At 39.3% G+C, this 16152-nt stretch overlaps 2 protein-coding genes across 2 annotated transcripts in view; both read right to left on the reverse strand.

Moving 5' to 3' along the window:
• The window catches only part of LOC102203028 (uncharacterized), a 9476-nt gene extending 3471 nt beyond the window's left edge, over positions 1 to 6005 (reverse strand). The window contains exons 1-4 of the mRNA XM_005725507.1: positions 5885 to 6005; positions 4890 to 5108; positions 2810 to 2954; positions 2639 to 2734 (exon numbers count right to left, since the gene is read on the reverse strand). Coding sequence (XP_005725564.1) covers positions 2639 to 2734; positions 2810 to 2954; positions 4890 to 4989 — 341 coding nt within the window. The 5' untranslated portion in view covers positions 4990 to 5108; positions 5885 to 6005. The remainder of the gene's footprint in view (positions 1 to 2638; positions 2735 to 2809; positions 2955 to 4889; positions 5109 to 5884) is intronic.
• A 1814-nt stretch (positions 6006 to 7819) lies between these two features.
• On the reverse strand, positions 7820 to 13892 carry txnl1 (thioredoxin-like 1). Its single transcript, XM_005725508.2, has 8 exons — positions 13582 to 13892; positions 12658 to 12754; positions 11270 to 11443; positions 9722 to 9844; positions 8989 to 9058; positions 8668 to 8840; positions 8185 to 8289; positions 7820 to 8105 (listed from the first exon to the last, which is right to left on the reverse strand). Exons 1-8 carry the CDS (start codon positions 13677 to 13679, stop codon positions 8076 to 8078), a joined length of 870 nt encoding a protein of 289 aa, XP_005725565.1. The 5' UTR covers positions 13680 to 13892; the 3' UTR covers positions 7820 to 8075.
• Positions 13893 to 16152: the final 2260 nt, after the last annotated feature.

Here is a 16152-nt window from a genome sequence, read left to right on the forward strand (position 1 = left end):
GTGGGGGAACTTGCACAATCGGTGGCTGACTAAATACTTTTTTGCCCCACTGTAGCATACTTTGGCACAGCTATCAGTATGATTCTTTGCACATCCATAATAAATCTTTATCACTAAGTATGGTGATTTATTGAAACGTGCATGCATACAGTCTGTACATTTCTAATGAGCCTTAAAGGCAATGCCTGTTATGGCCATTGGCCATCTTTAATCTTCATGTTTAAGGACACTTAAATCTTTTTGGATGTTTCTGCCTTTTGTTCTGTTCTCTGTCCAAATGATTCCACACTGCTTCAGTAATGTTGACATCCAGGCTCTAGGCAGGCCAATCTGTGTGTTTTTCCTGTTCAGGTATGTTTTTAATCTACTGGGAGTGTGTTTCAGATTCTTTCCATGATGAAAAATCAAGTCGTTGCCAATGACATGATTTTTTTGGATGGTATTACTTGATGGATCAAAATCTGCACATTGTGAACACATTTCTACGTTCACAATTCCATCAATTTGGAAAAGATTCCCAGCAACACCGGCTTAAATGGAGCCCCAAACCATAATAGAGATTACAGGTGGCTGTACACACTCATTGTTATACCTCTCTCCTGTCCTCCTCCATACATATTGATAATGAGCTGAACCAAAAACTTGGATACAAGTTTGGATTTGGATTCACCACTCCATCAGACCAGTTCAGTCTAGTTCTTGTGAAATCTGGCATATGTCATCCTTCTCTTCCTTTCATAAGAATGGCTTCTTGGCAGCCACTTTTCCACTGAGACCATTTCTGATGAGGCTTCAGCAAACAGTGGATGAGTCAACTGAAGGGGTAGATGCATGTGTACTGTGCAAAAGACTTTTGTCAGTACTGTATGTTTACTGCAAGTACCGCTGTGCCACATGAGAACTACGAAACATGAGAACTATTTATTATGTTTTCTTTTCCATGGTGGCTGGAACAGCACATCATTTCATGCTGCACTGCACTGACTATTGTTTTTTTAGTATTCACAGTATAGGATGATCATCCTAAATTGTCCTGTCTGAATTTTTGTTTGGTCGCCAAGTGTTACAAAGTCCGATACAGAGGAACCACTGTTTTGGAGCCATCATCAAAGATATAACTTCAGTTCTGGCTCAAACGAGTTCCAGTTATTTGCATGACTCAGTCTGGATGAACAGCTCGTCCTACAAGTGCTCGTGCTCTGCTAGTAACACATGTGGAATTTATTCCAGTCTTCACAGACACACCTGGTCTGGAACCATCATTTGTTTTTCCAAGAGCACAACGAGCCAAAACACACCTGCGAGGTCTAACCCACCAGCAGGGTGATGAGAGTGTATCAGATGAACTTGAGTGCAGAGAGACGCACAAGTGAGAAAAAACAAGTGTTCAGCATATGTGAGAACTACTTCAGGAATGTTGAAAAAGCTCCAGTTTACGACCTCATGAAGCTCGTGGAACAATTTAAACCATGTGCTGCTCTTGCTAAACCTTTTTCTCTTTAACTAAACTTTAACTCCAGGGTCCATTCCTTCTTATTATGTCTCTGATACGACCACATGTATAATTTAACAGTCTTGAAGTTTTCAATTTTGTACTGTGCTGCAGAAAAATAGTAAAAACAAATTAAACTCCTAGTAAGCAGAACCCAGCCAGGGTGGAGCCAAAAGCCACAAATGGATAACTGCTGAGGTACATTAGGAAAGACATGCAGTGCTAAATCAAATATGTAGAATAAGATATTCATACTGGATGGGCTGGAGCTCTTGTAAACAGCAGATAATGTATCAGCTGATATTAGCCATCCAACAATAAATCAGTAATGGCATATATGAGCATCTTAAAAGTAAAGGCGAGACAAGAGACACAAAAGTTCAACTACATTATGAGTGTTATGAGTTTGTTCACCACACTCTGCAACTTCCCTGTTAGGAATGCCACAAACACAACAGCTAGCTGCTCCAAGCAGACTCAGGCAGTGTGGAAATGAGTAATCTATGACTTAGTGCAGCGACAACACAAGATCACACCTGTATTGTCATCATATTAAGGTAAGGACTCATTGGCTTTTTAAAAATCACAAAATATTGATATTTGCCTAACAAAAAAATCCTAGATCAATCGGGTTATAGCAGATATACCGTGTGTGCAAGAGACAAATTGAAAGAGAAGCAAAGACAAGAGCACAGGAGACTCTGAGCGGTAACCTGCTGCACATCCTTTCCAGCTCAATCTCTGACTAGGGTGATTAAGAATAGAGATGGAAATGTACTAATGAGTGCAGTGAATGTTGTGAGAAGATGGAAAAGTACTCTGAGGAGTGCATAAATGAAGAAAATAAGAGAGAGAGAAGAGAACAGATGGAAAGTTAGTGATTCATGAATGCATATTTAGTAGGGAGGAAGTGAAGGCAGCTATGTAGAGGGTGAAGAGTGAATAGGCAGTCAGGCACTTTGGAGACAAATATAGAGAGACAAGGACATTTATAGAAGGATTATGGATATGTTGGATAAAGGATATTGAATATGGATCTAGGGACTCTGGCGACAGGGTGAGATAAGAGGTCGATGTGGTGACCCGTAAAGGGAGCAGCTAAAAGAAGCATAAGAACAGGTAGTAGTAAATAAAATGAAGACATACTCTGCGTCCCACAGCAGGAGCCATATAATGTTCAGCACCATGTTGGAGAGCCAGCAAATATGGAAGCCGTAGGGCAGCAGACACTGAGCCCAGGATCTATTAACAGAGAGAGAAATATCAGTTTCATCCTGTGTGTTTAGATTTAGTCCAGCTGTTTTGATGCTAGCTTACCCTCTGCATGTGTATGAAGTGATATAAATCACCATCAGGGTGAGCCAGGTATAGATAACACCCCAGATGGAGAAGGTCCAGCCAGCTGGAGTGATGCCTGTCTCATAGCGGGCTGATACATTTCCTGTAGAAGTATGAAAGGGACCTGGAAAACAGACAGAGAGAATAAACAAATGTGCACTGGTGGAGTTTGCATTCCAGTTCCAGCTGGTTTGTTTACAAGGGCAACAAAGCAGCAAACACAAAGATGGAAGAAAACTGATGTGATGTGACTAGATGTTACAGGGGGAAATGCAGAAAAACAGAACTACTTCAGCTGGATTAAAGAGAAATGTCTCAGATCAGCAGGATTACTGCTCACTGACTGATGAACTTCTACCCATCTTACATCTGAGAAACCCAGTCATGTTACAGACTTGTTTCCAATCAAATGCTTAGTTGCAAAATGTTCCTCCAGTTTTTTTTTGGTACCACTTACTTTTCCAAACTTTTATTTACCTGTTCCAACTTTTTGGGACTGTTTGTTAAATTAGCAACATCTTAAATGTGAAGTAAACTAAAGAAAGTCCTCATTTTGTTTGTAGATGTTCCCTTTGAGCCTTTATAACTACTCAAACATAAAGACCTTTATTAAGTAGTAAAATCACTGATAAACAATAAGCTACAACAGAAAAAAACTGACCCTTACTTCGTCATTTTGAAAGCATTACAGAATTCTGAGAACGGCTCTCCTACTTTTTAAAAAGTACCTCACAGGAAAAGATCTTAGGTTAACAGGGAGACAATGTTCAGGTTTATACAACTTCCTAAGTCTTGGTCTTAACTTAAAGCAGATGCAGAGCTGCTGCCACAGTGAGGCTCGAGAGCAGAACAAGGAGTACAAGAGGCCTGCTGCAGTCCAAGATGGAGGAGATTCACTTCAGGAGCAGCTGATTATTATGTTCAGTTATGCGTCAGTCACAAAAAGGCTTGGCAAACACATATGCATTCAATTCATATAACAAAGCGTGTGTTCCTCCTTTTGATGCGTGCACACATAACAACCTCCTGCCATAAAAAAATCTAAATCTGTCCTAAACACTGTGACTTCTGGGTGCTCCACTTTCCTCCCACGGTCCAAAGACGTGACTGTAAGAGGCAAGGCTGTGGGTGTCAACATGAATGTGGACGATCGTTTCTCTGTGACGGACTGGTGACCTATGCAGGATCACCTCTCGTAGGTATAAACATCAATGTGTCCTAATTATAAGGACTTCTTTTCGTTTCCATTAATGTAATGCACTTCTATTTTAGAAGGCAGGCTTAAATTTAACGTGTGCGTTTTAGACTACCTCTTTGTCTCAAGCTCACCATTTCTCTGCTGCAGAGTAGCTCTTACACTTTTTACATGAATCACAGTGCCTGCTGCTCCTAAAAGATCTCTAAAATAATGACTTAATATCTATCATTACATAAAACAAATTGATCACAGTAAAAACTGTGATTAAAATAGAAAAAAAAGTGAATACACTGTTACTATTTGCCAGCTCACTGAGGAAGGAAATGAGTCTTATCCATGTGGGAGCCCAGCGGAGCATTTTCTCGGCCACACCCTGAATATATATATAAAAATAAATAAATCACTGTTGGATCTTTCCAGTCCAGCAGAACCAGTGGGCGGAGGGATACCACAGTCACTATTCCTACACTTTACTTAGACTATTTATTAGGATAAAAATAATATAAACTTCGTACTAATAACTGGTTAATTTGAGCCCCCTCTCATAACTATAACAAACTCTGGAAAGTTTGTGAGCTGTTATTGTTACTCCTGCCAGTTAGCAGTACCAGCTATGTAAATGCGCAGTCCTGGAAATGACGGCTGACTGGTTGGTGTAACATGCTTTGGTGACATAACAGCTGCAGTAAACAGTTAACAAAACTTCTGAAAATACAGCTTTTGTGAAGGCAGAAAACTAAAACCAGAAATAAAACACCGAGAATGTACCACCGTGTGCAGTTTTAACAGTCTTGCAGTTATGTTTTTAATCTTTTTCGAGCTCTGTGAAACTCACTTCTTGAACAGCGATATTTCACCTACCTTTGCCCGCTCCGGCCAAAGCGTTAAAGACTAAAACGGCAACAAAAACCACCGCACACAGGATTATGACGAGAATCCGCAGAATATTGACGTCCTTCATTTTGTCTTTCTCGCTGCTTCGTGCCTCGGTGTGTCCTCTTCAACTGTCAGGGAGCAGCGGACGGAGCTAAACGGACCCGAACGTGACGCCTTCACGTGCTCCACGTAAACGCCCACAGCCTTAGAGGGGAAAAGGAGAAGAAGAAATGCAAATGTGTTGTGCTCACGTTTAAACACAGGTAAACCTTGAGTTATATATTCATGTAAATGTTATCGATAAGTTAAACTAAAGTAACTGCATCGTAGTATAATATATAATTACATATATAAGAACTTGCAGTGTAATGGCGTCCTCTTCAGGCAGACCGTGAACATAATACAGCTTATTTAATGCAGTCTGTTGAGCACGTTTCACAACTTAATTGAAGTTTAAAAGTTGTTCAACAACATTTTTAGATACATAGTGTGACACATAGTGTCCGTTGAACTGGTTGAAAATAGCGAGTTTCCCCCCTCATATTTACATCCCATCATACAAACAAATAACGTTTATTGATTTTGTTCTAATACGCTTCAGAGGCATGGTGCAAGGTTGCGCATCTGCTCACATCATTCACAATCTGCCTAACCTGAACAGTATTTCCATCAGCACGTCGGAGGAAACAGTAACAAAACAGTGGGCTCCGCACATATTAGTAATTACATTAAACAGCGAAAACAAAAAGTAAACAACTGCAAACTTCTAAATATAAATCTGTTTAAAAGAACACTTCCTGGCATTAGCATTAGTTGAGAACAGATTTGTAATAGGATTTGAATATAAATTAAAAGATATAAATGAACTTAAGAGCTTTTTTAAGAATGAATAGATGGTAAATCGATGTGATGTTTGAGTCTACCCCTCTGTCTGTCTCTAGCCCACTGTAGCTCTGCTGAACAGAGCCGCTCTTACTCACCACACTAAATGTTTGGCAGGGAGCAGTTCTAGAAAAAGCTGCAGGTTTATAATCGGTCCTTTTGAGTCCCCTTTTATAACCGAGCACCACGGGGAAGTTAGTGTCTCACGCCAGTTACCAGAAGCAGCTACGTAACAAATGCGTAGTCCTGGAAATGACAGCTCATTGCTTTGTGTAACATAGCTAGGTGACATAACAGCTGCAGTACGCGGTTATAAAAGCTATGAAAATACAGTTTTTGTGAAAATGCATCTTTTAGTGATGTTCGCCACATTCCCACTGAGTTCCTGTTAAGGGCTCGAGCCCCTAGTGTCCAGTCATTCCAGTATCCGTGTGTGGGCACCGAGTCGTGTTGTCATGAACTATCCCAATACTGCTAGCGTCGCCCTGAGGCAACAAACCACATTTCCATGCCTCACACTGGCCCTACAAAATAAACAAACTTTTTTTTCTTCAAATAATGCTACGAGGCACATCTCTTTCCAATAAAATGATGAGTTGAAGGTGGTGACTTTAAGTTGGGGGGGCTTTCTGCAAGATGAGACATCTCCATTAGGAGGTAAGATAAAGATCACTATTTTACATGTTTATAGTGAAATAAATGTATATAAAATACTTTGTGCATTAATATGTTAAGAAGTATATTTGATTGTTTGTTCTACTTTTTGAAATTTATTTATACAGTAAAACTGTTAATTTTCACTTGTTGCCTCAAGGCAACACTGTGTAGTTAGCCTAACTTTTTTTCAGGCAATATAATGCATTAGCATATGTGTGTAGAGATGTGTTTGTGTGCATTTATATGATCATAGTCAATGTTTTTTACTTTTACTTTACTTTTTTTTTTGAGGGACACTTAGGCAGTCAGGGGTCAGTTGGTAAAGTAATTGTGTGTGTGTGACGTGTATTACTTATCGTTGTGGGGACACAAATCTGTTTACACACTCACATTGTGAGGTCTCGCTTACTTTATGGGGACAAACTGCAAGGTAAATCATTACATTTTAGGGTGAAGGCTTGAGTCAGGGTTAGGTTCAGGCAGGGACTTGTGATGGGTAGAATAAGTCTCCAGGAAATGAATGTAAGTTAATGTAATGTCCCCAAAAGTGATGGAAACACATCGTGTGTGTGTGTGTGTGTGTGTGTGTGTGTGTGCATGGATGGGGTTAGGGTCAAATGTTGGATGTACTTTGGTGTTTTATTGTTCTGTGAAATGTTTACATTGTTTATTTGTTCATCCTTGTTGTACTAATAAAACATATTATAGAATAACTTGTTTGACTACCCTTGTCACACAGTGTTGCCTTGAAGCAACAAACCAAAATAAGTAAAAAAATTACATATAAAAACACAAGGAAACATCAGAAATCAATTTCTAGCAGATGATCAGCAACTGGTTCATTTGTGCTGCCATGTGCAGTTAGCTTCTTCAGCCAGTAGGTGTGAATCATGTCTGGCTCTGGTGCTGTCCAACTCTTCATACTTAATACGATCTGTCTGTCTGCACTGAGGACACCTGTAGGTTTCAGTCTGATCCTTTTCATCCCAGTAGCTTTTAATACAGTTCATACAGTAGTTGTGTCCACAGGGAATAATCACCGGGTCCTTCAGGAGAAACACCCAAACATATTGAACATCAGAATTTGTTCTGATCCAAACAAATAGTTAGCGCTGACATTTAACCTCTCAGAAACACGGAGTGCAAGAAACTTTACCACCGAGAGGAAAGAGCAAGTGGATTTTCAGGTCATGGCTGATACCTGTGAGAGGAATAGTTTGAGTGGTGATAAAACTGAAAGCACATTTTGTTTTCCATTTTTCAGGTTGCAGCTTGTCATGCATCAGTAAACCAATACCATTTGTTCTGACTCAATAATAGTGAATAATAGTATAACCTTCCAGCAGCCATGTCTTCGTGGTGCTACTACTAAAAGAAATCAAGACTGACGCACGTGCCTTTGAAAAAGGATCGTGTTTTATTTACAGAGGTTCCATCAGAATTAAAATACAAATGATTTATAGACTCCACAGGTGGAGCATTCATTCAGAGCTCGAGGAGGACAGTTGGAGGCCCTGTGTGTTTGTGTGTGTTTGTATGTGAGCATCATGTGTGTGACAGCTTTGGCAGAGAGGGGGAAAGTCCTTGGATGCATCTTCAGCCTCCTCCTCATCCTCCCCTTCGTTCTCCTGCTCAGTGACTCTCGCCTTTCTTCCCTACGACCTGTGTGGGGACAAAACATGGGTGAGTGTCAAACACTGCTCTACACAAATGAGCACAGGCTGCTGCAGCTGCTCCTCACCCTTTTGAAATCGTTCATGTTAGTGGCCTGCACCGGAGTGCCTATGAATGTCAGGTAGTTGATTTTTGTCGTCTCCTCGTCTCCTTGGTTTGACTTAATGAACAACTGAAGGGGAAAAAAAACAAGAAAATGCATTTAACAAAAACACACAAAAAATGTTTTTCTTTAACTGTTCGTTGATTCTGCCAGCGTGCAATGTGTCCATAGGGCGACCCTTCCCAAGCTACTTCTCCAAATTCCTCCAAGAGGGAAGTCTTTTTCCTATAACTCACAATTTTGGTGACCATCCCACAAATAAACCTCTAAAAGCTTTTCCCCCCCAGCTACAGGATTTACTTCTATTGTATATACTTGAGCATTTTTGCCATTTGCATCACGGCCTCTTCTGCTGCTCATTAACAACCTTCTTAAAATACATTTCTAATGCATTAAGATCTAACCGCAGTAATGTTTCAGAGGTACTGTTGGTAGTCGGGTCCTTACTGTAACGCTCTGTACGTTCTGAAACTTGACGTAGCGCAGAGGAATCAAACCGTCTTCTTTGTAATCTTCCTCAGACAGCTCCAGAGTCTGAGTGGCTTCGCTCCGCTCTGCGTCGTCGAACCCCATCGACCGAGGGAGATTGATAAACACCTTCACCACCTTAGGGGCTTGGGCTGACAGAGAGTGAAAAATAAAGAAAAAATGAGACACAGAAAGAAGATGATGATTTTTTTTTTTACCACTCGGAAACTGACAAAGTTCATATCAGCGCCTCCAGATACTCCAGAGGCTGTGATTAATGTCAGCAGGAGAAACACTCACCAAAGTCTGAGGACAGTAGTTTCATAGAGAAGAGCTTCACAGGCTGATTGAAGGCGATCGTTATCAACAACTGGACAAGATTTAAAAAGGAAAACGTCCATCAGGTTGATGCTCCACATATAACAAAGTTTATTAAGGAGGTAAACAGAATGAGAGCAGACTAAGGGTTTCAGTTAGTTTTAGCTTTGTTTCAGTTTCCTGAACAAACCTGAGAGTTTCAGGGATTTGTTAAATCAATAAATATAATCAGCAAAGCCTCTCATGCTGGTTATGTTGTCTGAAATGAAGATATTTGTTGTATATTTTTGTTTCATTTTTTAAACGCACAATATGTTTTAGCTAGTTTACATTCCTGCTTAAAAGTGTCACATAAAGAGAGAAAAAATCTAAATTCAGGGTCATTAAAACCATATGCTAAAAATTTCTCTCTTGAGTATTCAGGAGACAAATATTAGAAAGAATAAGAAAAAACAATTATCAGGAGCACCACTTTAAAAGTATCATGATTACCCAGATATTTCATATGAGGATAAACCCCTGAAAATGTATCGTCACATTTTAAGAGGTCCAAACAAATTAAACATGTTTTTAAGAGACAACTCATCTATTAGACATTCTCAATGTGAAACCAGCTTCTTTGAGGAAATAACATCCAGGCTGAGCGAGGTACTGATTTTGTGAGAACTTTAAACTTGTAATGTTTAAACTTCCCGCATGAAGCGAAAAATCGAACCTGTTCATCGCAGTCAGACTCCAGGTAGGACGAGTCTTTGATCAAACAGTTGTCGAAGCCGCAGTCGTCGCTCTCGTTGAGGCACTCGCAACCGGCTTTGTTCACAAAAGGCATGAGGTCCATCTGAAAACAGCAGAGGAGGCAAACTCATTTATTCAGTTCAAACTTCGTGTACGGCTCGATATTTATGAAGCTGGATTCATGTGTGTACTGCAGCAGGTTTACATACACATTTGTTTAACCTTTTCATTCATCTGTGGCAAAGCTTGCACGTGTTTTCACACAGAGTTGGGCTATTTATGGTATTTTTCTATCATTTTTTACTGAATCAGAGAGTATTACTGTCAGTGTTTACATTGGTTTAGTACAGAGTATGGCTGGATGATGTTTAGTTTTTGAAACATATGAGTGGATTATCGAGATAAGATTAGACAGTATTATTAATGGTGACATGATGTGGTGGTGATTCATCTGAACACTAACTCAAACTTTAAAGGTACATTTTTACTTATAATGTCATAAGTGGCAACAGGTGACAAAGTTGAGCCGCTGTGAAGAAAGAAAGCTGACAAAACAATGCTTTTTATCACAGATAACAGTTTGTTGGTCTGTTTTTGTGTGGACTTCGTATTTCATAACTTTATCTTTTATTCAAACTTAACTATTAAAACACAGAAGTTACACATTAAGACAAAATAATTAACTTGTTTAGGAAGGAGTGGACGAAACAGCTCCTGTGTCAGGTGAGGTAAAACACACATTTTTGTCAATAGTCTTGTGGTTTAGCAGTGACTTCAGTTCCTTGTTGGAAAGAGCTGCCAGCACTGAAAATAGTGAAAATGTTATGCTGTCTGCTTGGGGGCGTGACCCACTGCCATCTACCACAAATAACACACCAACACTGATGAGAACCCTCAGTAAAGCCTTAAGAGTACTAAAAAATGTAAGAATGTCTTATTTGGTTTGATGAAAATTGACATAAGAACTATTAAATATGAACTTTAATGGCATTTTATTTTAATTAAAGTTCATTTTTAAAAAACAATGCTATCCGACATGCTGCTTTTCTAAATAATACCACAATGAATATATATCTTACACTGAAACAATACAAAAATATGGGACAACTGGATTGACTCACACCTTTATTGGTAGTCAAGTTGGCTCATGATGCACTGGTCCAACTTTTTCAAATGCTGATGTAGAGTACTGATCAATAATCACAGTGAGAAATAATTCTCACTGTGAGGAAGAGACTGTGAACCATTCTTTACACCAGGCTCAGCTTAAACAGCTTTTCTAACTTTGTAAAATAACTCAGGAGAAATGTAAATATAGGGGAACGTACTGAGCTGGCATTCATAAGCAAAAGCACATCCCTAAAGGAGACAATGACTAATGACCTTTTCCCTAACTTCGTGACTGCTGTCTTCAACTAGCAATAAATGCACAGATTATTTCTTTATTTGAACACTGCTGATGGCCAGCGGACAATCCAGCTGTCCTCTCATCAGCAATCGAAAGCCATCAGGAACATTATCCACTCACATATCCCTTAGGAATGTCGGAGTCCTCGCTATTTCCAGGGTCGTTCTCTGTGTGCTGTTTGATCTTCTCCTCCAGACCTGCAGCGTCTGCCCCTTGGTACTGATCGACCCGCACCCGGTTCCTGAAGAACAGGAACGTTGGTGTTGCTGAGATGTTGTTGGCTGCGGCCGTTGCCTGAGGAAATTAGAAAAAATATATATTTAAAATTCAGAATAGAATCAGACTTTAGTGCAACTAAACTTGCCTGTTTGGGTCTCACTATTAACCCCCGACAGAAGCATACATTTCTGCTGCTCTGACTCAGTCTGCAGAGGATGATGATGACGACTTCAGGGATTGTGGACGATCAGTAATATTGTCAGTTAGGTCACAGTTAAGTTTGAGCTTGTTTCCCATTAATAGATGAAAATCAATATTCATATTAAATTTGGTCTGCTTCCCACACCCTCCCCCTTTTGTTTTTTGTTTTTGTATTAATTTCATGAAACGATAGAAATCAACCATCAGTATGACAATTGTTTGACTTATAGGCCACCAATGTATCTCATCTGGGCTGAAATTTGGAACCTTTTAAATTTTTTGTAGCCTTTTTGAGCCCTCGTGACTTCATAAGTGCAGGAGACATCCCAATCAAACTTTCAGGGTTGAAAAACACGACACAAAGTATGTGGTACAACTGCTCTGTGGGCTACTCTTGCTTGTGTTGTTGTAGATCCGTCAGCTGGCCATGGAGAATAGCAAAGAGTGTTAAAAAGAATGAGTCCTTATAAATCTCCCATAGATGCCATTTTTGCCCAGTCTTTCTTATTGTTCAATCAAGAACTCTGACCTTAACTAAGGCAAGTTAAGGCCAACCTGAAGTTCTTTGGATGGTGTTCTGGAGTAATTTTGCTGTGCTGGCCACTCTTGAGAAAGTTCAGCACTGTTCCAGGTTTTCTCCATTTGTGGATAACAGCTCTCACTGGGGTCACAAAGCTTTCGAAGTGGCTTTTTATCCTTTTCAGACTGACAGACGTCATTGACTCTGTTTCTCAGCAGTTCTTGAGTTTCTTTAGCTTGTGGCATGATGTCTTGCTTTTTGAGATCTTTCATCTTACTTCACTTTGCCAGACAGGTTCTATTTACATGTCTTGACTCATCAGGTCTGACAGTAATTCAGCCTGGGTGTGGCTAATGAAAATGCACTCAGCTTTCCAAAAAATGTGGCTAATCCCACTTAATAAAGGGGGCAATTACTTTTTCACACAAGGCTATGTAAGTTTGGGTGGCTGTATTTACTCATATTTTACTCATTTTGTAAAGAAAAAATACAGTGCTTTTTCACAGCACTATATTTTTCTTGTTTCAGGACTGCACAGGATGTCAACAACGTGGTGAATCAGACTCACCTGACAGACGTGAACATCTACTTCGAGGAAGGTGACCTGTGGGTATTTGTTACTCAACATGTTGAAAGCTGGAGCTATTCTGATGCATGGCCGGCACCTGAGGAGGAAGGACAGAGCAGGTTAGCGGTCAATTCTAGTCTCACGATGGATCAGTGCATCAATTGTTGCAGTACTTGTCCTGCAAGATGTGATGAAAATCTGCCACACACAATAACACTGCTCAGTGAAGCTAATACAAGCTTAACTTACTCCTTTATTTATTACAATATCATAAAAACCTTTAGTAGAATGTAAACTAATAAATGAATTACAAGTTTTAATGTTGGTCTAAACTTTTCATTTAGACCTTTTTGCTGCTGTTGTGGGTACGTGAGTTTACCCTCAGGACAAAAACCCAGCATTATCATCATTTAATGTGTCCCAAACAAAAGACATAACCTTTAACTTTAGATACTTTAAACTGATTATCATCACTATTGATCTGCTGTCTTTTCATCAGCTTAACAGGCCTATAGATCAATCAAAGCCTCTTACAATCAGAGTGTACATAAAATCACACAAAGACCTGAAAACCCGCACGTAACAGATCATTTGTTATGCTAGTGGTAGTAGTTCTGCTTTTCATGAGGACAATGCTACAGTAGAGCTCATTCTATTTAATCAGCCAGCTCACTCACACACCTCAGCAGCCAAGTTACTGTAATACTGCCGTGTCATTGTAAGCAGCAGCGCTAGTGAGCTAACGCCTAGCTCACTGCTAGCATAACGCTAGCATGCCGGCCGTAATTACAATACAATAAACGCTGCCGGTGAGAGAAATATTCAGCTCATGTCACCTCCTCAAAGCGGCTAAGCGACTATCCCTGAATGTTTCTCAGTCATATCCCGAAACTAAGGATTAAGTCTCGAGGGGCCTGAGCTTACCCGGCCATTGTGAACTTCACCACGGCGAGCCTGGAGCCGGCGGCGGCTAGCTCCGGCTGGAAGTCCGGGTCGCTCCCGATCACTTTAACGCCTACCATGGTGCAGTGTACTGCTGCGATGTGAGGCGGTTACCCGGGTGGTGTTCAGAGCGAACAAACAGGGCAACCTAACAAATATACGGTGTTTTGTTTTTAGCCTTCTGTCGGTGGGTTAGCCGACTAGCCGTCCGGTTCCGAGCCACACACTACAGTTACAGTGCGTTGCTCCAGGATGTGACTCCTGATTGGCTACTACACAACCGGAAATGTAGGGCTTTCTTCTTCGTCCTCGCCGAGTCAGTGTCCGTACGTTATATTGGCCTCAACAGGTTAAAGAACGAACAACAAAAATCTTAATTTTTAGGGGGAAAGGAGTGCAAACCAAATCAAATCAAACGCTGGTCTCATAAATCTTACAAATTCCGTAAAGCATGAATGAATGAATGAATGAATAAAGGACAAAAAAGGAAAATGTGCTTTTTCATCCAAACCTCACATGTTGCAAATTTCATTTACTTCTCACCACTGAGTTTTGTAGAGAAAATAATGGACTGCTCCATAAATTTAGCTAACTATATATGCAGTGCAAAATGAAAAATAACATGGCCATTAATGCAATAAATAAATAAAATTAAATCCACATACATGCATACAATACATTAATTAAATTGAAAAGAAAAAGAAAAATTAATGAAATTAAAAGGCAAAGTACATGAACAATAAAGAAACAATGGACAAATGAACAACATGAAAAATGAAATAATTAAGAAAAGACAATTAGAAAAAAGAAAATTCATCACAACACACTTTACAGACTCATAAATGCTAACATTATTATTAGTAGTAGGCCTATTAATATCATTATTATTATTATTATTATTATTATTATTATTATTATTATTATTATTATTATTATTATTATCATCTTAGATATGTTGCAGTTTTTACAATTTTTTAGGCACTTTTAGGCCTTCATAGTAAATAGTAGGTCGGGTGTTATATATATACAAAAACATAAATAAAAATAAACATCATTATAATGAGTATTTGTAGAAGAGCTTAGCCTCATATTAAACCGATCAAAAAAGATTTATGATTGACAGGGAAACAAAGCACATACATTTGATCTTTAAATATTTTTTATACTTGCTAATCTGTAGAATCTCTTTAGGTGTAACAACAACGGAGGAGAAAATCAGCGCTGGCAAAGTATTTTGATAACATAAAAAGGCACCAGAAGCATCAGCAGCATGTAAACTCTCAGATTAAGAAAAAATACATATTAAGATATTGTTAAACACAGCTTTTGGTGTAATGCTGCCCCATTACACTTTCCCATGGAATTGCACTGGGTTTTAAGAATTGAGAGTTAGAGTGACACAGTGACTTAGGCTTTAAATCAAAGCTAAACATACAGTGCATCTCACTGAAACTCCAAAATCACATTACAAATGGAACACTTAATGTTCAATAGATGCCTTTAGAGTGAAATAAATGAAGTATAACACAATTATTACGATGTGCTAACAGAGAAACTATTTTTACAGAACAATCAGAGCCTTCTCTTTAATTTTTGTGGTAAATAGGAAGTTAAAAAAAAATCATGTACAGAATCACCAGCCAAATCTGATAAAATCACCCAACATTTGCAGTTTGATTCAGAAATTACACTTCTTCTACGCCTCTCTCTTTTAATGTCTCTGTTATTATTAATTTAAAGGATGACTGTACAGTGAATGGTATTTGTAGTTTTCTAACCTGCCAAAAAGTCTTTCACCGGGGCTCAAGACTCTTGCACAGTAATGGTAAATGGTCTGTATTTGTATAGTGCTTTACTTGGTCCTAAGGACCCCAAAGCGCTTTACACTATACACAATCATCCACCCATTCACACACACATACATTCATACACAGGTGATGGCAAGCTACAGTGTAGCCACAGCTGCCCTGGGGCGCACTGACAGAGGCGAGGCTGCCGGAAACTGGCGCCACCGGGCCCTCTGACCACCATCAGTAGGCAACGGGTGAAGTGTCTTGCCGAAGGACACAATGACTGTTGGAGCTGGGGCTCGAACTGGCAACCTTCCGATCACAAGACAAACGCCCAACTCTTGAGCTACGATCGCCCCATAATGCCACTTCCTGTTTGAATCTTTGGATCTTATCAAACTCAAAAATTATAAAGCAGTCTAATTGTTTTGTAGATACTGGATGATTAAGCAATACAGAAATATGTATATGGGTGTGTCAGTGTGCTGCCTCATAATGTTTCACAAAATTAGAAAAAGTTCAATAAAGGCATTCACTGAGTTTTTATAGGTTTGTATTTTGTAATCAGTTTTTATTGTAATTTTGATTTGAATTTGTGGATTGTTGTTTGAAAATGTTTATTTTAAAAGTATTTTTCATTAGTTTCACTGTTAGTTTTAGTCTTTTTAAGTACAGGGAGTGCAGAATTATTAGGCAAATGAGTATTTTGTCCACATCATCCTCTTCATGCATGTTGTCTTACTCCAAGCTGTATAGGCTCGAA

Source organism: Pundamilia nyererei, unplaced genomic scaffold (genome assembly GCF_000239375.1).
Source record: "Pundamilia nyererei isolate P.nyererei 1_Seehausen unplaced genomic scaffold, PunNye1.0 scaffold00016, whole genome shotgun sequence".
Classification (NCBI taxonomy): Eukaryota; Metazoa; Chordata; class Actinopteri; order Cichliformes; family Cichlidae; genus Pundamilia; species Pundamilia nyererei.

What these genes read in the sequence shown, in the direction of transcription:
- txnl1 (XM_005725508.2), bottom strand. Translation starts at nt 13,679, where the DNA reads ATGGTAGGCGTTAAAGTGATCGGGAGCGACCCGGACTTCCAGCCGGAG. An exon ending in AGTCTGACTGCGATGAACAG is followed by an intron (nt 9,059 to 9,721) that starts GTTCGATTTTTC and finishes AATCTTGTCCAG; the next exon opens with TTGTTGATAACGATCGCCTT. An exon ending in AGAACGTACAGAGCGTTACA is followed by an intron (nt 8,290 to 8,667) that starts GTAAGGACCCGA and finishes TTTCCCCTTCAG; the next exon opens with TTGTTCATTAAGTCAAACCA.